The sequence below is a fragment of the Geotrypetes seraphini genome, chromosome 11 (assembly GCF_902459505.1).
Source record: "Geotrypetes seraphini chromosome 11, aGeoSer1.1, whole genome shotgun sequence".
In the NCBI taxonomy this organism is placed as follows: Eukaryota; Metazoa; Chordata; class Amphibia; order Gymnophiona; family Dermophiidae; genus Geotrypetes; species Geotrypetes seraphini.
The window spans coordinates 4,321,059-4,342,635 of NC_047094.1; the positions used below are offsets into that span (position 1 = coordinate 4,321,059).

At 45.3% G+C, this 21,577-nt stretch overlaps 1 protein-coding gene across 2 annotated transcripts in view; it reads left to right on the top strand.

Annotated features, from left to right (window-relative positions):
* PKD1 (polycystin 1, transient receptor potential channel interacting) overlaps nucleotides 1–21,577 on the top strand; it is a 173,117-nt gene that overhangs the window by 145,110 nt on the left and 6,430 nt on the right. For both annotated transcript variants that reach the window (XM_033962835.1, XM_033962836.1), the window contains exons 35-45: nucleotides 1,079–1,179; nucleotides 2,164–2,366; nucleotides 4,173–4,367; nucleotides 6,632–6,771; nucleotides 8,124–8,251; nucleotides 11,109–11,283; nucleotides 12,321–12,446; nucleotides 12,541–12,715; nucleotides 13,772–14,059; nucleotides 14,739–14,873; nucleotides 16,799–17,113. In XM_033962835.1, coding sequence (XP_033818726.1) covers nucleotides 1,079–1,179; nucleotides 2,164–2,366; nucleotides 4,173–4,367; nucleotides 6,632–6,771; nucleotides 8,124–8,251; nucleotides 11,109–11,283; nucleotides 12,321–12,446; nucleotides 12,541–12,715; nucleotides 13,772–14,059; nucleotides 14,739–14,873; nucleotides 16,799–17,113 — 1,981 coding nt within the window. The remainder of the gene's footprint in view (nucleotides 1–1,078; nucleotides 1,180–2,163; nucleotides 2,367–4,172; nucleotides 4,368–6,631; nucleotides 6,772–8,123; nucleotides 8,252–11,108; nucleotides 11,284–12,320; nucleotides 12,447–12,540; nucleotides 12,716–13,771; nucleotides 14,060–14,738; nucleotides 14,874–16,798; nucleotides 17,114–21,577) is intronic.

The following is a 21,577-nucleotide window of genomic DNA, read 5'->3' on the forward strand; positions in this document are numbered from 1 at the left end:
CTTCCCTTACAAACTGGCATTATCTTGGATCCTTAAACTCTTTTCAGTGCCGCTGCCCCCCCCCCCCAGCCTATCTTTCAAATCACTGGTGGTTTGGAGTTTGATGGGGCAGGAGTGATTCCTACTCACTGCCACCCATCAAAATGGCGGCTATGACCTCTAGTGGCAGTCTCCATATTGAAGGTGAAATTTCCCTTGAATAGCTTCTGCCTTGCATTGCAGTTATCTGTTTCCACACCAGTCCTGAGATCTTTCAGTTCTGTGCATTGGTTCCATTAGGATCCATTTCCACACCAGAATTGAGATCTCTCATTGATCCTGTTGGAACCTAAGTTCCGCAATCGTAGGATTCCACTTGTGAATGTTTTGATTGAAAGTAAAAACAGGCTTTAAGCTGCAAAAAGGAAACATTTCCTTGCACTCATATTTACAGTTTTCAGTTTATTAACAGTTTGATATAGGATTCTTTAATGTGGCCAACACAATGGTTTACAAACTATATAATAAATGGTAAGAGATAGATACAGGTAGAAAACATTTTTTACAAGACAAGAAGGAACATGCTAGAGTTTGTCTGTTTGATTTCTAGATCTTTTTTCTCATTTTGCTCAGAAAGTCTTATCCTAAGAGCAAGCGAAAATAATTAACAGATCTTATTTATCAAAAGCCAGAAGAAATGTTGGTTATTTCTGCCTTGTTATTTCTTGAAAGCAAAAGGTTCTCGGAGCTATGTTTGATTGAGGAGCTGTGTGTATTAGGTGAAGCTCTTCTGAATGCTGTAAGAATTTCTTTCCTTGGGTCGCCATCAGCTTTCTCCTTGCTTCTGTTGTTTGATTCTTCAGTCCGTCCACTCTAACCTGTATCTTTTTTGTGACGTCTTTTCCCTCCACTGACCTTTGTGCTTGATGGATGGATGCATTTAAAAAGTCTTTTGCATAAGCCTTCCCTCCCTGATGTGGAGAAAACCTACTTTCAGGACATTTATCAGCCTGTAGGAATCTGTTTAGTGCAGGGAGATGTTTCATGTAAAGCAAACACAAATAGCTACCCTGAAGAGTTTTCTAATTTTACTGGACAGATCCAACGTGTTTGGGGAGAAGATTGACACCATCATGCTTCAGAGACTACATGAGAAACGCCAGAGTTTGATGGCACTACCTATTAAATCAACCAAAACTGGTAAGAACATAAGAATTGTCACAGTGGTACAGTCCAGTATCCTGTTTCCAACAGTGGCCAACCCGGGACTCAAGTACTTGGCAGAAACTCAAACCCCCTCTTCTTCAAAGCCACGCGGCAACAGCCCCAAAACCCTTTAAATCTCTATGGGCTTCGGGGCTGTTACCGCGCGGCAGCCGCTAACGGGGCTTTGTAGAAGAGGAGAAAGAGTAGCAACATTCCAGAGCTGAGATTATGATGTCATAATGCCTAAGAGCCAACCTACTCAGTGATGTCACAATGGCTCGATTGCCCTGTAGTTGGCTCACAAACCGAAGGCCCATCAAGCCCAGTATCCTGTTTCCAACAGTGGCCAACCCAGGTCCTAAGTGCCTAGCTAGATCAGGTTTAGAGGACTTCTCAAATACAGAGCCAGGACCCAGAATTTATTGGGCCCAGGGATCACGAGAGTTTGATTATACTGGGAGCACTCTAGCCCCAGTATTAAGAAAGAGTCAATTAAGGTCAATACCTAAAGTGGCTCTGATAGAATTTGCTCCTAGGCCCAAGGGAGTGCTACAAGTGTTAGTGAATAGTTGTAGCCGGTTACTGCTATAACTGTAGTATGCATGAAGCAGACCTGATTAAACTAGGGAGCCCAACCTTCCCGGACATTTCCTTGCTAACGTTCTTTATCCATTTAACAGGTCTCCTTTGTTCTTAGCTCTGAAGGAAGCCCATTGTGCTTTGCGTAGCACATGACACTGCTCGCACATAACCTTTGGCTCAGCAGGATCTGAACCTTTATACAGTTACTGAAGCTAAGAAAAAAATGTTGACGTTCCCTCAACCTAGAATAAGACCCAATGGTGGCTGCACATGGTCTGCCTTGGATAGTCCTTGCATGGGAGGTCATTCCAAAGCAGAGTGAACACAGGAAGTGCTTCCTGCCAAGGCTAGTGATTGGCTGATTCTCGGCCTTGTCTCTCTCTCTCTCTTCCGTAGCTTTCTGTGAGGATGAGCCAAAGCGTTTGATCCCATTCTGGTGCACATACCTAGCCTATGTTCTGAGTGCCCTTATCTTCGTAACTTGCTTTGGGATTTCAGTCTGGATCGGGGTGGGCTTCACCTCCAGTGTTGGGTTGATGTGGCTCATTTCCGGAATTTTCAGCTTCCTGTCGTCATTCTTCATCTGGGAGCCCATGAAGGTAAGTTCTAGAAAGCATGGGGTATTTATTAAAACATAACTATGACATCACTTCCTCTCTCCAGATTCTGTGGAATGGCTATACTCTTCAATCATGTTATTTATTTATTCATTCAATTTTCTATCCCGTTCTTCCAGGAGAGCTCAGAACGTGTTTACATGAGATTTTTCAGGTACTGGGGCAATAGGGGGGATTAAGTGACTTGCCCAGGGCCACAAGGAGCAGTGTGGGTGCTGAGGCTATAGCTTTAACCACTGCACCACACTCTCCCCTAGCACTAAAAAGAGCTGGAAACATCGGATTGCTCTTGCTTATTTCCAGCCCCATAGTTTGGAGAAATATCAGTGACAAACATAGCTCAGAGCTGTTGTAGTTTGCAGCATCCATCAGGGTCATGGGTTCTGATAGACCCTCTTGGGGAAGCGGATGACAGGAGCTGGGAAATGGTTAAGTATCTCTGTGGCTCCTGCCGCTGTTATATAAAGTCTGGGTAGACTCCAGTTCAGTTAAAGTCTTGCCAATCAACAGCTCATCAGTCTAGTAGGAACCATTTTAGGGGCCAGGTGGCTGTGAAACAGAAGCTCTGAAATCCAGCTCTCTGCAGTGCACACGTGCCAGAACATGCATATGTGTCACACGTTTACCACACACGTCCAACGGTGCAAAATGCGTGCAGGGAAGGATAATGTGCCCTAAGCCAGGGGAAAGCTGGATGAAAGTTGTGTGGGGTGGGGGAGATCACCATTAGCAGCAGTAGTCGAAGTGAGTGAGTGCCTGTGAGACTTCTTAGCCACGGTGTGTTCGAGGTTCGAGGGGTCATGCAGGAAGGAAATTAGATGCCTTGGAAAATGTTCGATTATCACCGCAAAGAACACCCAAAGCCTGCCCATAACATACATCCAAACGTAGTTCCAAGAATATTCTCTCAGTCAAATCTTCTTTCACGTTGAATTCCACACATTTAAAGAAATCAATATACTCTGACCCTCCTCCGTCCCACATAGTGGGGAGTTAATTGGTGTGGACCTCCTCACCGGTCCAGACTATTTTACTTGAATTCTCTATTATTTTGAAAGATATGAATCATCTATTCATTCAAAATTGTACAATTTACAGGGGTAACTGAGTAAAAATGTAGCTCCCAAACGTTTTACTTCTTCCCTCATAGCTAGAAATAACTTCCTGCGATCTTAAGAACATAAGAATTGCCGCTGCTGGGTCAGACCAGTAGTCCGCTCACGCGGCGAAAGACCAGCTAGCCCACCCAGCGCACGTCCTTGTTCAGCAGGAACGTGACTGACTTTGTCTCGGGTAGACTTTGTCAGATCGGGGAAGATCCAAATTTTTTGAACCATAAAGAGACTTTGAGACCTTCCTGCTCTAGATGGGTCCCAGGGTAGAGCATCAATGATGAGCTGAAAGCAGGGAATCTGTAGAGTGGCGTCACATGAACCAATCTCCTGACCGTATTACATAAGAGTCTTACCGCGTTATTTCACACCGATCGAGGCTCACAGCCGTAATTCTCAAGTCATAGAGCATGAAATGACGACATGTCTAGGAACCAGCAGTGCACTGCCACAAAAACAAAACAGATTTGGACCGAAAAAGTCAACTACCTGTCTAAAATCTCGTTTCACTCCAGCCACAGGGCAGAAAATGTGTTTCTTGAGAAGCAGAGAGCTTTTGGTTTGAGAGGTTTAAGCCTCGACTAATGCAAGGTCAACTGGCTATTTCCAGCTTCAGCCGGGGAGGTTCGGAGATGCACACAGCACTGATGAGATCACTCCCTCTTCTGCTCCACAGGTCTTCCTGGAGGCCCTCTATTTCTCTTTGGTGACGAAGCGTCTCTACCCTGAGGAAGATGACACGTTGGTGGAATGCCCAGTCGTGGAGCCTGTTTCTGAAAAGATAAACAAAGTCAGACCCCCTCAGGGATTTGCCCTTTTTCAGGCGAGGGACGAGGCAAAAAAGGTCAGACTCTTACACCACATGCTAAAGGTGAGTGAGTCAGTAACTTGTTTTCTCCTTCAGTGATGCTAAATGACAGTAATTCCCATGGTCACAGGGTCCCTTCTCCGTAGAGCTTAAAAGCTAAGATGGCAAGCAGGGATGCTGAGCGATTACTAGCACTCATGAAATGTAGGGTTACCAGATTTTTAAAGTAAAAAAAAAAAAAAAATAGGACATGTGGCCCCGCCCCATGCTGCCACCAGTCATGCTCCCACACAAACTTTCGTGGTCTTCCCTGAGCTTGGGGGCCACGTCTGGAGGGCCTCCGACCACGTGCACATCCGAAAGGGGCCCCGAGCTCAGGCTTTCCAAAAACCCAAACAAACCGCCAGGTTTTGGAAATTTGTCCAGGCACCCAGACAGTCCTCCAAAAAGAGGCCATGTCCGGGTTTTCTCAGACATCTGGAAATCCTAATGACTCTCCTCCTCCGTGCAGAGACAACCGGCCTGAACTAACGGGGAGCAGGGCGGATCAGTGTCCTGCTCTGAAGCATTACAATTACCCTCATGTTTAGTTGTGGGGTTTTTCCCTAGCATTGCTTTGGCTTGGATTTCATTTTGAATATAGCACCGGCCCAGACTTCTTAAAAAAGCTGAAACTATGGGCTTTTTTCTGCTTTTTCCTTCAGTCCTAGGGAGATGTCCTGCAACTTAGGGTTTCAAAACCAAGCACTTTGTCCGGGATCACGTCGGGTGGGCAGTGGGCATCTACGCATGTGTGGATGTACGCATGCAACATGGTGACATCATGGGCCTGTGGGCATGCCTGTGGCATTATTGTGTCACACCTGCCTATGCGTAGATGCCCTCCGAACACGAGAACAGGTTTGGGGGGGGGGGGGGGCAGGGCTGGAGCAGAATGGGTCGTGACTTGGGCAGAACAGGATAGGACTGTAGAACTGGGCGGGCCTGGGGACAGGGCCATGGGTTCAAATTGTAACTTAGCAGCTCTGTCTGAAATGAAGTAAATCAGGAGGTGCTGCTGTACTGTTTGTGATCAGAAAAATCCCTCTGTACAGTAAATAAGAGCATGGATAGCTGAAGTATGTATGTGTGGCCAGATCCTAAATTTACAGAGCTCCTCTTTCACCTGGCTTCAGGAAGGAGACTTTGTGGCCAGTCCTGGTTTTGAACTTACATTGTCTGAGGCTATGCATTGATATCAGTGTTCCAGGCTCCAAAATACAACAGACAGAGAAGTCTGAAATTCAGGATGGTCTAAAATCTCCCTCTTGGAACAGGAAGTGAATTTAGTAGTATTTTAAGGCAGTGTTTCTCAACTCGGTCCTGGAGTAACCCTTTGCCAGTCAGATTTTCAGGATAGTCACAATGAATGTGCATAACCTTGATTTGCATACTCTGCCTCCATTATATGCAAATGTCTTTCATGCATATTCATTGTGGATATCCTGACTGGCAAGGGGGGGACTCCAGGACTGAGTTGAGAAACACTATTTTAAGGTGACATACATTCAGTTATTCCCTTCCCTAGAGAACTTACAATCTAACCCCCCTCTTGTCCTAAACCTGACGGCACGGGCTTTGACATGCTTAGGAACTGAATGGGCGTTGGAGTGTTTGCCCCAACTCCTTCCCACACTTGCACTCTCCCTCTCCACCCCCAAACCTCTTAATCTTCGCCAGTGCGAGTGGCTTCTATAAGCATGCTCCTCGCGCCAGTGTTGGATTCCTTCCAATGTCACTTCCTGGCCTCGTGACCCGGAAGTGATTCAGAGGGGAACCAGGCTGGCGCAAGCAACAGGCAGAATTTGCTCACACTAGCGAAGATAATACGGAGGTATGGTGTGGGGAGAGGGATGGCGTGAGGGTAGAATGGTGTGTCAGGTCGGGGCAGAAAAGCGCCAGCGCCCCCACTGACTTGGCGCCTGGGGCAGTCCACACCCCCTTACCTCCCCCTCCCCCTCCCCCAACTTCCTATGTCACTCATGGAGGGTTAAGTGATTTGCAGGGGGATCTGAATTGGGCTACTTTGACTGTTCTGGATTTAGGCATCTGGAAATCTAGGTGAACGAATCACAGTCATCCTCTCCCAGCTCAATCCTGGGACCAGTTTTCCGTCTCTTTTTCCCTAGCAGAATCCTGACTTCCTGATGCACAAGTGTGAAACCCTTTGGCACTGCTTTGTAACACCTTCAGACAGTCTTCTGGCCTGCATGCTTGTTCCTGCAGGGCGATGGCGTTTGTTGCAGCCACTGGTCTGATCAGCTTCACATGTCTTTGTCTTGCTGCAGAGTTTCCTGGTGTACATGGTTTTTTTCCTGGTGATCCTCCTCACCAACTATGGTGACCTCTCTCGCCACAGGGGCGCATTTCTGCTGCAAAGCTCACTCAGGCAGGAGCTGGGCAAAGACCAGTTTCTCAAAATCAGGAGGTAAAGTAACTTTTTTAAATATATTTATTTTTTATTTATAAGTTTAATAAATTTACAAGCATTTAAATGTGATTCAGTAACACGGATCAAACGGGAAATAAGTCATTTTTCTTGAAAACTAGGGGAAAACATTTCTACTCCTTAGACCTCAATAAAGGAACTTACCCCCCCCCACCCCCCTTTTATGAAGCCACGTTAGGTGTACAGCAATAAAAAAAGTAAAAGTTTAAAAAAACAAAACGTTTAGTATTAAAATATTAAAAACAAGATAGTGTTAATCTAATAGGGGTTGAACAGGGAGCACGTAAGTTCACTACACACCGAACATGTCTGGGGATCCGGACTAGTGCTGCCCGATTCACGATTCGAATCGATTCACCAATTCACTTCAGGTGAATCGATTCGAATCGATTTGGTTTGGCAAAAAAATAGAACTCACTGATTCAAGACCCATTCATGGCATTCATGCTTTCCCTCTGCCGCTGCCATCCGCCGGAGTTGTCCCCATCTAAAGTAACTTCTGGTTTTGTGAAACTGGAAGTTACATCAGAAGGACTTGGGAGTGCCTAGTGGACGTCGTGCTGGTTCTCTCTTTTGCGCCGCGAAAACATTCTCCTCTCCTCCACGTGATTCCCAGTATAAGTTTGAGAATCAGGCAGGAGGGCTGGGGAAGCTGAGAATCGGGCAGGGGGACTGGGAAAAATTAGAATCGGGCAGGGGAAGCTAAGAATCGGACAACAAAAGGTAGAAAAACTAATTTTATTTTCTGTTTTGTGATTACAATATGTCAGATTTGAAACGTGTATCCTGCCAGAGCTTTTGTTAGACCACAAACGTGAGCTAGGATTTAACAGAGAGGAATTTTTTGTTTGTTTATTTTGTTTACACCACAGCGCCAGTGTGGTTAGGAGAAGGCAAAGGGGGTGAAGAGGCTATAAAATAAACCCACCAGGATGTTTGAAAAAAACACCCAATTGGGTAGGAAAATTGAATCGAATCGAAATTTTTTTTCTCTGAATCGGGCAGCACTAGTCTGGACAGCTTTTCAAAACCCGGCACTTTGTCCAGGTTGTGAAACGCCTCCTCAAATTGCGTTGGGCAGGGAGGAAATCCACGCATGACATCATCGCGTGCCATCTGCAGATTCCCTCCCTGCCCGACGAGCAGGGGGGTGAGGCTAGGGCAGGACTGGGGGCGGGGCTACGGCATTACTGAGCGGGGCTAGGGGGTTCCAGATTTTCCAATTGGAAAATCTGGCAATCCTATTTCTGGCTTCTGGACATTAGTGAACTCTTAGGCCACCAGTGTGACTGCAATAACCAGCTCATTTTTCTTTTCCTGTCTGCATTCAGATCAGATGAGTTCTGGGTTTGGATGTCGAAGGTGCTTTTGCCGTACTTGTGCGGTAATCACTCCATCCGGAAAGGATATAGCGCAACGCTCGGAGCAGTGCGCCTGCGGCAGGTCCGGTTGATAGAAGGTGTGTAACAACACTTATCCTTTGATGCAAAGCTCTGGCTACTCACAGGGGAGCAAATTCTGCTGGCTCTGCAAGGGGTCAAGTGTCATCAGTCAGTGGGAGGCTTCTGGGCACCTGAGCTCCCTCCTGTGAGTGTCCAGCTCAGGACACTCCATGGTGCGTGTACTGCAGACCCCCTTGGCAGTATCCAGAGCAGAGGTAGGGGCAGTAAGAGTCAGGTTTTATTGGGGGAGGCAACTAGGGCCAGAATGTAATATGGATGACAAACAGACAAATATGGGTGACAGAAAAAAGTTCCCATGAAAGGCAACCAGTGGCTCTCCAGGCAGTGCAAGCCGAGAGAAGGCTGGGGTCAGTGTGCCAAAAAGCCTTTCCAGGAAGTCTCTGCTCTGGGCACAGATGAGGATGAAGATGGCTGGGAATACAGGGGATAAGATTAGATCAAGCTGGGAACTGGGAATGCTGTGGGAAAGATTGGTTTGGGGAGAATGTGGCGCACCCTGGGGCAGAAATTAAGGAGACCTCTGAATCCCCCCATCCCCACCTCCCATTACTACCACCTATAAACAACTTTAAATTCTTCTTTTCACAAATAGGAAGGCTACTAAAATGGTGTGTGGTCTTCGTCATAAGGCATATGGGGACAGACTTAAAGATCTCAGTCTGTATACTTTGGAGGAAAGGCGGGAGAAGGGAGATATAATAGAGATGTTTAAATATCTACTTAATGTAAATGCGCATAAGTCAAGTCTCTTTCATTTGAAAGAAAACTCTGCCATGAGAGGATGACGTTAAGAGGTGATGGGCTCCGGAGTAATCTGAGGAAATATGTTCTTATGGAAAGGGTGGTAGATGTGTGGAACAGTCTCCCGGAAGAGGTGGTGGAGACAAAGACTGTGTCTGAATTCAAGAGGGCCTGGGATAGGCACGTGGGATCTCTCAGAGAGAAAGAGATAATGGTTACTGCGGATGGGCAGCTCTATGACCTCACAATGCAGTTGTATAGAGCCTTAGCCTATAGGAAAAGGAGATGCAAATGTTGAGAGCCTTAGCCAATAGGGAGAGGAGATCGTGGATGCTCTGGATGGGCCATTTGGCCTTTATTTGCCATCATGTTTCTAAGAGATCTTCTGTCAGCAGGGCTTTGAGAAGCCCACCAACTTAGGTATTTATATTTTGCATTTGGGTAGGAGGCATGGGGCATGGCGGGAAGAAAATTTAGTGCTCGCCATTTTATTGGACTAATACATTTCTCAATTATCTTTCAGAGGTTAAAACCTCTTTCTTCAGGTCAGTAAACTATATTGCTGTTACAGTATCCCTGTCCTGACCTGAGAAAGGGGGTTTTGGTCTCTGAATTAGTCAAAAATGTATTAAAATTAGTCCAATATACAGGATCACCTTATTTCCATTTTCTATTAATAAACGATTATCAACATAGCTACAATAATACTTTATCCCAAAGCAAAAGAAATAAATAAAACAAATAGAAATTTTTTTCTACCTTTGTTGTCTGGTTTCTGCTTTCATCATCTTCTCATCATTCCTTCCATCCACTGTCTGCCCTCTCTCTGCCTCTCTGCTTTCTTTCTATGTCTCTTCCAGAAACTGTCTGCTTCTCCCTTCCATCTCTTCTTTCCCCTCATTGGTCTATCATCTATCTTCTTCCCTCTGCTTCCCCCATGGTGTGGCATCTGTCTTCTTCCCTTCCATCTTTCTCTCTCTCCCTCCCCCTCCCCCTCCCCAGCAGATTTTAGCATCTCTCTCTCTTATTTTCCTCCCCTCAGATCTAGTATCTGTCTCCTCCCGTTCCCCCCCCTGCTCTGACATCTCTCTCTCCTCTCCCTTCCTTTTCTTCCCCAGTCCTCCATCTCAATTTATTTTTTGCCTGTCTTCTCTAGATTAAATTCTCTCTTACTATCCAGTCCTTAATTTCCCTGTTTTCATTGTGTCTACCTACCCCTTTCCCTCACCCCTTCTAGTATCTAACTCTATCCTGTTCCCCCAATCCAGTATGTTCTCTTTTTTCTCTCTCCTCTCCACTTCCATCCAGCATCTGCTCCCCTCCCTACTTCCCACTTCCATTCAGCGTCTGCTCCCCTCTCTCTCCTCCATACTTCCTTCCAGGGTCTGCTCTCCTCTCACCCACCCCCAATTCTATCTAGTGTCTGTCTTCACACAATAAACCTAAAGTGCCACTCAAACTCTTCCCCTTGCCGGGCCATATCTCTCTTTTCCTCTCACCTTCGCAGATGCTTTTCCAAACTAAAGTTTTCTCTCTCAGAGTGGCCCTGATGCATCAGCCATTCTCACTAGTTGAACACAGCTGCCCCGAAGCGTCTCCTCTGACGTGATCTGGCGGAAATAGGAAGTTGCATCAGAGGAGACGCATCGGGCAGCTGCATGCAACTAGTGAGAACAGCTGCCACATCAGGGTTCCTCTGAGAGAGAAAGCTTTGGTTTGGAAAAGTGCCACGAAAGTGAGGGGAAGGGAGGGAAATGGCCTGACAAAGGGAAGAGATGCCCGGATCACATGATCCCCATGAGCTGTTGGACCCAGGGCAGCTGCCCTGTTTGCCCTCCCCTAACGCCAGCCCTGTATGTGAGGTTTACATTCTTTGCATGTGTTATGCATGGGGAGCTGGCTTTGCATGTAATTTGCGAGTGTGATTTGCACATGTGCCCTATGTGATCATTCTCCGCACCTGAACACGTGTGAGTACATACACATGAACAAGTTTCCTGTGTGCGCATGAGCACATTTTGAGTGTGTGTTTCATGCCTTCACTTAAGTGTGCTTTTCAGCCTTGTGTTCCCTTCACCTCACACACTGATCACTTTGAAATCTCCTTTCCAGTGAAGTGCCAAAATAGCCATCAGGATGCCCAGGATACGTCAGACACGACCTCTGCAGAGAAGAGATGCATTGGGGAGTCTCTCAAGGTGGACACCAGGAATTATACTTCTGGCTGGACAGGCTTGTCTGCAAACCTGTCTGGTGCTTGGTCCCATTCACCTCCTGACCTCAGAGGGTAAGAGCGAGAGGCTCTGGACTGAAGAAGTTTCTTTGTTCCCTGCTGCCACTTCCGGTCATCCTACTGACTCCCAGCTCTGTCATAAAGTGAATGCAAAGAACTTTTTCTGCTTTAACGAGATTGGACATCGGCCATTCTCATATTGTATGAGTTAATAATAACAAAGGAATGAACATTCTCAACATGAGTAAGACAAAACTGAAGTTCTTTATTTCAGCTGAGGAAACAGCGTTATTATATGTATAATAACGTAGTACAATGAATGCCAAACCTGTCTTTGGGGTTTTCAGGATATCCAGAGTGAATATTCATGAGAGAGATTTTCATACCCTGACTCCACTGCATGCAAATCTCCCTCATGAATATTCATTTGGCCCGATATTCAGCCAGTATTTTGCTTTATCCCTGGAAACTCGATGCTGAGTCATGCCCAGCATTGAATTTCTGGGTCTTCCGAGGCGGTGAAAGCAGAGACGCTTAGTAAATGCAATAAAGATAGGACTGAAATGCTGAATCTCGGCTCCTGGAACAACCCCCAGCATGGGCAGTAGCTGAGTATTTTCAGTGGCACCATCTGGTTAAGTGGTGAAGTGTCGCTGAAAATACCCCGTTAGCCCCGGAAGGACGATTTAAAAGCCAAGAGCAATCCCCTTCCTTTCCTTTAAGGGACCCAGATGTTGACAGAGGCATAGAAATGGCAAAGGTCTCTCTCCCCTGTCTACGAGTCATGGAGCCACCGCTTCTGTGGCAGTTTCTTGGCAGACTTTTCACGGGGTGGTTTGCCATCACCTTCCCCAGTCATTTCTATGTGACTATGGCAAATTGTAACTGGTAAATTGTATATTACGTACATTAATCTTAGACTCCCAGTATGTGTCAAGTTAGGATAAAAACTTATCGTCATCTTGTACTGAAATTATATCTGTTTAACCTGTAACCCGTCCTGAGCTCTTTGGGGACAACGGGATGGAAACCGAGTTCATTAAAGAAATGTAATATTAGGGAGGGTTGACTGTGTTGCATTCCCTCTGCAGGGTGGGCTACTGGGGCTACCTGTCTCTGTATGACAGCGGAGGTTACGTGCAGCTGCTGGGATCGAGCTTAGAGGAGAGCAGGGCCATTCTGAGCTACCTCCAACAAAAGCACTGGATCGACAACATGTGAGTTCTCCACTTCCCCATGACAACAGCAAAGGCCCCTTCTGGGTCCATTTCGGTGTCTAAATAACGGTCTTCTGTGTTGCCGTCTGCACAGGAGCCGCGCTGTCTTTGTCGAACTGGCTCAGTACAACCCTGGCGTGGACCTGTTTGCCGTGGTCACTCTACTGCTGGAATTACCCTTGGCGGGACGAGCGCTGCCATCTGTCACCATCTGGCCCTTCCCTCTGTTGAAGCTGAGCGGTGGCATTCATCTCCTGCTTCTTATGATGGTACGTTTCTCAGGGGTTCTTAGGACAGACCCCAGATACAGCATGAATTCATTTCATATGAAATTAATAATAATAACAGTTTCTATACCGCGTGACCGTGAAGTTCTATGCGGTTTACAAAGATTAAAAGATGGTACAAATTGATTGAACTAAACAGAGGTGAAAGATAGTGGTTAACAGCTCAAGGGATCAGTTATTGAAGAGAAAGAGTTATTTGCTGTTCTGTGTGTCTGATGGTTGATTTTCTGTGTTAATTTGTAAGCCACTCAGAGTGGTGCAGATAGACAGTATAGAAATGAAAGAATCAGAAGAGGGAAATGGCCATTCATTATGGGTTGGCTCCAATGTAGTTCACAAGACGCTGTCCCAGTTGACTGTTGAGGTCACACCGTGGAAATGTTTTAACTGTTCTAGCTGTGAAGCAGAATGAGTGCTTCAGTCTTCTGTTGGTGCTGCTCCAACAGATCTGTGTTTTGAGAAGGATTAGGAAAGGTTTCAGATGTTGTTAAAAGCAGGACTTTACTGAGCTGTGGCACAAAGCCTTTGTCGATGCTTCTGGCTGCCTATGAAACCTGCGACCGAGAAGAGAGAGAAAGGAGCCCGTAGCCTCCTTTTCCCCCAGTGGCCCCGACAGGAAAAATGTTTTTCTTTTGAAACGCAATGCGTTCGGTGTTTGCCCAGGAACACTTCCAGTGCTCTTCCGCGCCTGAATTTCCTTCACTGGGTTTTCCCTTGTCATTGGTGCTGGGGGTGTTCAGGGGGTGCCCTAAGCGTGTCAGGTGACCTGCATTGTTCCCATCAGAGCTTTTCCCCGGATGTCAGCGGCATAGCGAGGGTGATGGTGGCGCCCCTCCCCGACCCTTCCCACGAGCAGCAAGAACTTCAACGTGCTCCTCGCGACCCCGTCGGCTCTCCCTCTGTCACTTCTTATGCGCAGCACCCAGGAGAGACGACGCGGGCGCGAGGAGCACGTTGAAGTTCATGCTCGTGAGGCCTGGGGTGGACGGCTCCCTCTTACATTGCCTCTTCTTGATGTTATCGTTTCCTTTCTTGCAGGTTCTCCTCATGGGGTTTGTGGTCTATTTTGTGATCTCCGAGTCTCTGGCCATCAAGAAGGAAGGTGGGACTTATTTCACTGTCCCCTGCAATTACCTCCAGTGGTTGATCGTCTTACTTACTCTCTGCGCAGTGGTGGTGCATCTCGGTCAAACAAGCTTCGCTGACCAGCAATGGAACAAATACCTCAGCAATCGCCAGGACTTCACCAACTTCTACCAGATCGCCTTCCTAAACACCGTCTTCGATGGCTTGTCCGCTTCCCTCCTGTGGCTCCTGACTGTAAAGGTAAAGTAAACTAAACCTTAAATTTATATACCGTGACCTCTCCATAATTATAGAGCTCGACACGGTTTACAAGAGCTTAATAAAGGAAGAAATAACACATTGGGTTTGGAGGATGAGTATAGTGGGGAGGAGAGCATTACATTTTTTGTGAAAAGCCTAGTTTTCAAGTGCTTACGGAATAGTTGGAAGGAGCCCTGATTCCGTAGTGGGGCAGTAAGGTTGTTCCAAAGCCCTGTGATTCTGAAGAAGAGAGATTTACCCAATTTTCCTGCATAGAGGATACCTTATAGTGAGGGGAAGAATAGTTTGAGTTTTTGGGTGGACCTGGTGGTGTCAGGACTCGAGGAGTTCCAAGATAGTGGGATTAGGGGAGGGAGGGTGCCGTGTAGGATCTTAAAAGCTAGGCAGGCACATTTAAAATGAATCCTGGAAATTATTGGGAGCCAGTGGAGTTTGGACAGAAGTGGGGAAGCATGATCAAATTTGCATTTTGCGAAGATCAACTTGACCGCAGTGTTCTGAATGAGTTGAAGTTTTTGAAGACTTTTTTTAGTTAGACTTAGATAGATGGAATTACAGTAGGACGGGACAGCGCTGCGAGCAAAGGAGGTGAAGGGAAAGCAGAAGGAAACCGGGAGCCGACCCAGCCACCACTCATTCTGTATTCCTTTTTCCTCAGGCTGCCCAACAGCTGCGCTTTGTACGGCAGTGGTCCATTTTTGGCAGGACCTTCCAAAGAGCTGCAAAGGAGCTGTTTTCTTCGTGGGTCGCCTTCCTGCTTCTGGCTCTAGCATACGCACAGCTTGGATTCTTGGTAAGTACACGGTGTCCACATGAGCCAGGCCCATCAATCGACGTGTGAGAAAGGAATCCGTGTGAAGTGAACACCGGCTGTGGGGAGCAGAGACGAAACATTCAAGCCACTTGTCTACTGTTCTAACCATCTCCGTATTACACATGTGCTTCAAAAACAGCCTTTTTTGGCTTGGGAGGCTCAGGAAGCTAAAGGGGGCTCCTTTGGACGTAAACAATTCTTTTAAAAAATTTGCCAACAAATGTCCTTGAGGGGTAGAAGTTCAATTTTGAATACAGTACATTGTAAAGTCTAGTCTGGTCTTTCTAACCTTGACCTGGGGAACCTCCGGCCAGTCAGGTTTTCAGGATATCCACAATGAATATCAATGAGAGAGATTTGCATACAGTGGAGGAGGTACATGCAAATATCTCTCATGAATATTCATTGTAGATATCCTGAAAACCTGCCTGACTGGGGGATTCTTCCGGGACAAGTTTGGGAACCACTGCTTTAACCCCTTCAAGGACTTTTCATACAAGCAAGATCTGGCTAGAACAAGGGTTTTCAAAATTTCTACTATGACCATGCATGGGATTTATTTTATTTTTTTTTAGATTTATTAACTGCCTTTTCATGAAGAAATTCACCCAAAGCAGTTTAGAATAGTAATCAGGTGCTCTTAAATATTTTCCCTATCGGTCCCAGCAGGCTCACAATCTAACCTTGGTACCTGGGGCCAAGTGACTTGCCCAGCGTCACAGGGAGCAGGTTGCCATCAAACTCGTAAGCGCGGGGGGCTGAGGGAGCAGCTCTACCCACTAGGCCTCTCCTCCCAATTGAGTTATCCAGAGAGGGAGTCCCTTATTTCCAATTGACTTTCCTTAACAACCCCCCCATACAACCATCACAACTAAAGCACCCCCCCCCTTCCAAAGGCAATTCCCATCCATTCAAAAGGTTTCTGGCTCAGGGTCAGTCTCCACCATCATAAAGTATAATCACTGAGCCATGAACCAGATGCTGCTTATAACAGAAGACAGTGAGTAGCAATTCATTCCTCAAACACTGCCATGTTACTCATAAGGATTGATTTGCAGGTGCTGCTTCCTTGGTCTTGTGCATATTCATGATGGAAATCTTTTTCATTTATTGCCAGGGGAGCTCAGAATGGTTTAGATGAATCTATTCATTTTCTGTATCTGTCCCAGCAGGCTCACAATCTATCTAATGGTCCTGGGGCAATGGGGGGATTAAGTGACTTGCCCAGGGTCACAGGGAGCAGCGTAGATTTGAACCCACAACCTCAGGGTGCTGAGGCTGTGGCTTTAACCACTGCGCCACCCTAGAAATCAAAATGTAGCAAAAGTGAGCCAAGTCTAGGACAATGAAGCCATTGTGACATCACTCATGAGTTTGGCTCTTATTGGTGGAATGAGGCATTATGACATCACAATCTGTTCTGGAATGTTGCTACTAGCTGAGTTTCTGCCGGGCATTATGACATCAGGGAAAGGGATTGTGGCTTGTATACGGGTACTTCAAGCATTTTTCCTGTCTGTCCTGGTGGGCTCACAATCTGTCTAGTGTACCTGGGCTGATGGGGGATTAAGTGACTTGCTCAGGGTCATGAGGAGCAGCGTGGGTTTGAGTCCACAACCTCAGGGTGCCGAGGCTCTAGCTTTAACTTAGGGTTACTATATGACTCCAGAAAAAACGAGACATCGGCATTTTACTTCCTTTGAAAGCAATGGAAGTAAAACCCAGATGTTTCAGTCCATTCTCTTTTTCTGGAGCCATATGGTAACCCTATTTTAACCGCTGTACCACACTGGGCTAGAACGTCCAGCAGTGAGTGTCCATCAGTCCTTGGGATTTTGCCTTTTCTCCACTGGGGTCACCAGGCGCTTCCTAATGAAATATTCTTTGCTTTCATGTTTGTGCAGCTCTTCTCCTCCTCCTCCGAGCTTTTCCGGAGCTTTGGCAGTAGTTTCCTCGCATTGTTTGATATAGTTCGTGGCAGTGTCAGTCTGAGGCTCCACGTGCCTGAATCCTCAGCTCTTTACTGCTTCTACTGCATGAGTTATGTGGTCCTGGAAGTCTGGATCGTCCTGAGGCTCTTCACCACTGTGCTAATCCAGAACTATGGCCTGGTGCGACTGGAGATGTACAGACCAGCCTTTGAACCTCAGGACTATGAACTGGTGGAGCTCTTCCTCCGGAGGCTGAGGATGTGGATCGGGGTTAGCAAAGTGAAAGAGGTAATCATGAAATAGGGAACCAGGGGACCTAATGAGCCTTCTGATGTCCTGATCCATTTCCTAACAATGAAGCAGTTCCTAAAAGTCGCCAGATTATTTGTGTTCCTAAGGGATAGACTGAAGAAGCTTTGCGTTTAGCACATTGTGTCCATGTAAGCACTGCCTTCATTTTTCTCTGCTGCTATGTACCATATATACTCAAATATAAACCTATCCGAATATAAACCGAAGCAACCATTTCCCCCCAAAAAGAGGGGGGGGGGGAGGGGGGGGAAAAGGAAAAGGTTGACTCGAATATAAACCGAACTTGGGGCAGTCTCACAAGGCTACTAAGAGAACTTATGTCAGCTATTTGAGTAATGAGACTGCACAGGGCAGGAGCATAGGAGGATCGCTCCTGCCCGGGCTCAATACTGGACCAGCAGTGCTTAGGGTAGGCCTGAGATGGGTCCATGTCTTGTTTTATCATTCGCTCTGTGAGAAATTCCCTAGCTCCCATTTTTCCTGCTTGTCTGTCTTAATTAGATTGGAAGTTCTATCGCGCACGGATTATCTCTTACATGTTAAATGTACACTGCTGTGAAACATAAACCGAGACCCCTATTTTGGGGCCATTTTTTTGGCCCAAAAATCTAGGTTTATATTCGAGTATATATAGTATGTCTAATTTCCAGTTTCTTTATTAAGAAAATCCCTACAAACAGTGGCATAAACCAGGTTAGTGGCGCTTGTCCTATATGGGAAGGAGCTAAGCTATCCGACTCCTTAAAGCAGGGGTGGGTAACCTCAGTTCTCGAGGTCCATAACCCAGTTGGATCGTCAGGATTTCTCCAATGAATATGCATTAACTTCATACACAAAAGAGCTATCTAATCTAATCTTCATTTTATATATCGAATTTACTCCCTAAGGAGCTCGACTCGGTTTACAGTTCGTTAAAGTAGAAACTGTGAAATAAAAACAGAAATTGGTTAGATTAGATGGATGGAAAAAGTTAGGAAAAAAATATGTTGAATTACTTAAAATTACTATTCGACAGCTAAAATTAAATTAACTATTGTGAAAACAACCAGGTTTTTAAACTTTTTCAAAATTGATATAATTGATCTACCAGTCTTAGAGAATCTGGGAGTCCATTCCAAATTCTCACCAATTTAAAAGATTTGCTAAGCTTCCCAGTGCTTTTAATACCTTTCAGAGAAGGAAATGCTAATTTGTGAATTGCTGTAATTCTTGAATAGCAGGATCTAAAGGAATTCCCACGAAGGGGAATCAAAGAGTCAAATATTCCATAAAGGAGTTTGAAAACCACACATGCACACTTGAACTGGATCCTAAGATGGACCGGAAGCCAATGGGGAAACATGGCTGTACTTTCTCTTTCCAAAAATAAGTTTATATTCCATAAATACACATTTATTTTATTTGATTAACTCAGAAATAATATTATACCCTTTATATTTAAAATTCAATTAAACATTGTTCATACATACATTAATATCATTCAAATCCATCTGAAACTCTCCCAATCCACCCTATAAATCACAATATAAAAGTTCATTCACTAAAAAAATAATGTCCATTGTTCTTCATCACTGTGCCAACCTTCATTTAGTTTATCTTCTCCTTCCCCTTTTCAGTTCTTCTTATTGTATCATCCACCTCAAGTAAACTGTGCAAAATAGCGGCATGATCCCCTTCTTTATCATTCCTAGCATTCTGTTCACCCTTATCACCACCGCCGCACATTGCACGGACGGCTTCATCGACTTGTCAACCAGTACTCCCAAGTCTCTTTCCTGGGGGGTCTCTCCAAGTACTGCACCAGACATCCTGTATTTGTGCATAAGATTTTTGTTACCGACATGCATCACCTTACACTTATCCACGTTAAACCTCATTTGCCATGTCGCGGCCCATTTCTTGAGCGTGTTTATGTCACATTGCAGGTCTTAGCAATCCTCGTGCGCCTTCACTACTCTGAATAACTTCGTATCATCTGCAAATTTAATCATCTCACTTGTCGTACCAATTTCCATGTTGTTTATAAATATGCTGAAGAGCGTGGGTTCAAGCACCGAACCCTGCGGCACTCCTCTTGTGACGCTTTTCCAGTCCGAGTATTGTCCATTTGATCCCACTCTGTTTCCTATCCGCCAGCCAGTTTTGAATCCACGTGAGTATTTCACCCTCGATTCCATGGCTCTCAATTTTTCAAAGTAGTTGTTCATGCGGAACCTTGTCGAACGCCTTCTGGAAATCCAGATATACAATGTCGACCGGGTCACCCTTGTCTATCTGCCTGTTTACTCCCTCAAAGAAGTGTAGGAAGTTCATCAAGCAAGATCTTCCTTTGCTGAAGCCGTGCTGGCTGGTCCTCATCAGATTGTGTCCGTCAAGGTGATCAATGATGCGGTCCTTTATCAACGCCTCTACCATCTTTCCCGGTACTGAGGTCAGACTCACCGGTCTGTAGTGACATTATGGAATTCGCCTTTGGGCAGTTGAGAAAATGCGCTGATATGAGGAAGTTTTAGGAAGCTCCTCAAAACACAATTGTTTGATAGGGTATGATTTGTCCTGTTTAAGGAATTGTTGTGCATTTAAATTTTAGATGATTTGTTCTTTTTTTGTGCTGTTTTAGCTATTATGTATGTGCACGTTTATAAACTGCCTAGGAATTAGACAGCATAGAAATTTCTTAAATAAATAGATAGATAGATCTTTCTCATTTCTCTGCTCAAATCAGGGATAAACTGAGGGGGAGAACGAGCCGTAGTTTTCCAGGATTACCAGCCCTCAGGACCCCGTTATAGATCAGAAGGTAATGATTCATCCTGGCCCGTTCATTGTGGGACGTGTCATCGCAGCCGTGCTGAATCGTCCATGTCCGGTAGCCACATTGGCATCTCAGGGGCTGACCCCCCTCTCCAATTTCTCTTTGTCGTCATCCTCACCCTCCCAATTAGACCCCTGCCTGCCCTTCCCACCTTCTGGCATTTAATTACCTGCAATTCAGCTGCTGAATTTGGTGATGTAATTAGGGCTGAAACACCCCCACATCTTGTCTGATGAGCCAAGGTGATGGGACAGAGCCAGTGGCTGAAGGGTACTTATCTTCTGCTACCAGGGGACGGGGGAGGACATAGTTTTGTTTTGTTTTTTTTTGGGGGGGGAACTGCTCCCCCAAACACTAAATGGAATGATTCGTCCCAGTCAGTTATCACGCTGAAACGACCGCGATGAAACAGCCACAGTGAATCATTCTACATCCTTCTGGACTAGGTCTCCAGTCTGCCTTTAATGATATAAACTCTCTCCCTTCTCTCTCTCTTTCTTCATAGCACTCACTCACTTCTTTCTTTTTATGTCCTACCCCCAACTTGACACTGACAATCAAATATCTCTATTTATTCACTCAGAACTGGCAGAATGGTTTACAAGGCTGGCAAAACGATAGGTGCAGGCATTAGTTTTATCTATTTTAGACTATTGTAACATCTATTTAGGAGCACCCAAAAAAATTCTAAGGAAATTAAGGATAATTCAGAATACAGCTGTTCGATTGATTTTTGGTTTAATAAAGAACGACCATATTAGTCCATATTATCGTTTACTTCATTGGCTGCCTTTGGAGGCAAATTTTCCTGTATCTGCTTTGAGCTGAGATCGGGATTGTCTCCAGCTTACCTTTTTCCTCATTTTGTGTTGCATAGACCATCCAGAGAAACTAGAAACTTCTACTTATTTGCTTATCCAAAAATGAATGGGTGTAGATATAAGACCTTCTTAGATAGGACCCTAGCAACAATCTTGATTAGGTAAATGTATTCAGCAAGCTATGTTATCGGAAATTAATTAAGACCACTTTGTTCGATAAGTTTATTACTCAGTGAGTTTTATTATTGAAATTCTATTTTACAAATATTTGTATTTTTTTACTGTATTATTGTATTTCGCTGATTGTCCAGCTCTTTTTAGTGTAAACCGCCTAGAATTTTTGGTTATGGCGGTATAAAAAAATAAAGTTATTATTATTATGTTCATAGACCATCCACCCTACTCACCAGATCTTGCTCCATCTGACTATTTCCTGCTTCCAGACCTTAAAAAGAGTTTGAAAGGGTGACAATATTTGAGTGATTCGGAGGTGATTACAGCAGCAGAGCAGTATTTTAGTAACCAGATATCCAAGTATTTTTTGGAAGGGTTACAGAAACTTCAGACATGTTGTGCCAAATGAACTTAGGGGTGACTATGTGGAGTAACTTCTACGTCATGAGCTGAAACTTTTCAGCATCCCCTTGTAAAGACCCCCATTTGACGGCTCTAAGCCCATTTCTTAACACAGCTTAGTAAAAGGGCCCCTTGAAGATTTTTAAAATAAAAGTTGACTGGTTTGTGCATGTTCCATAATAGAAAATGCCTTCCAATATATGTGAATGCAGAACTTCAGAATCTAGC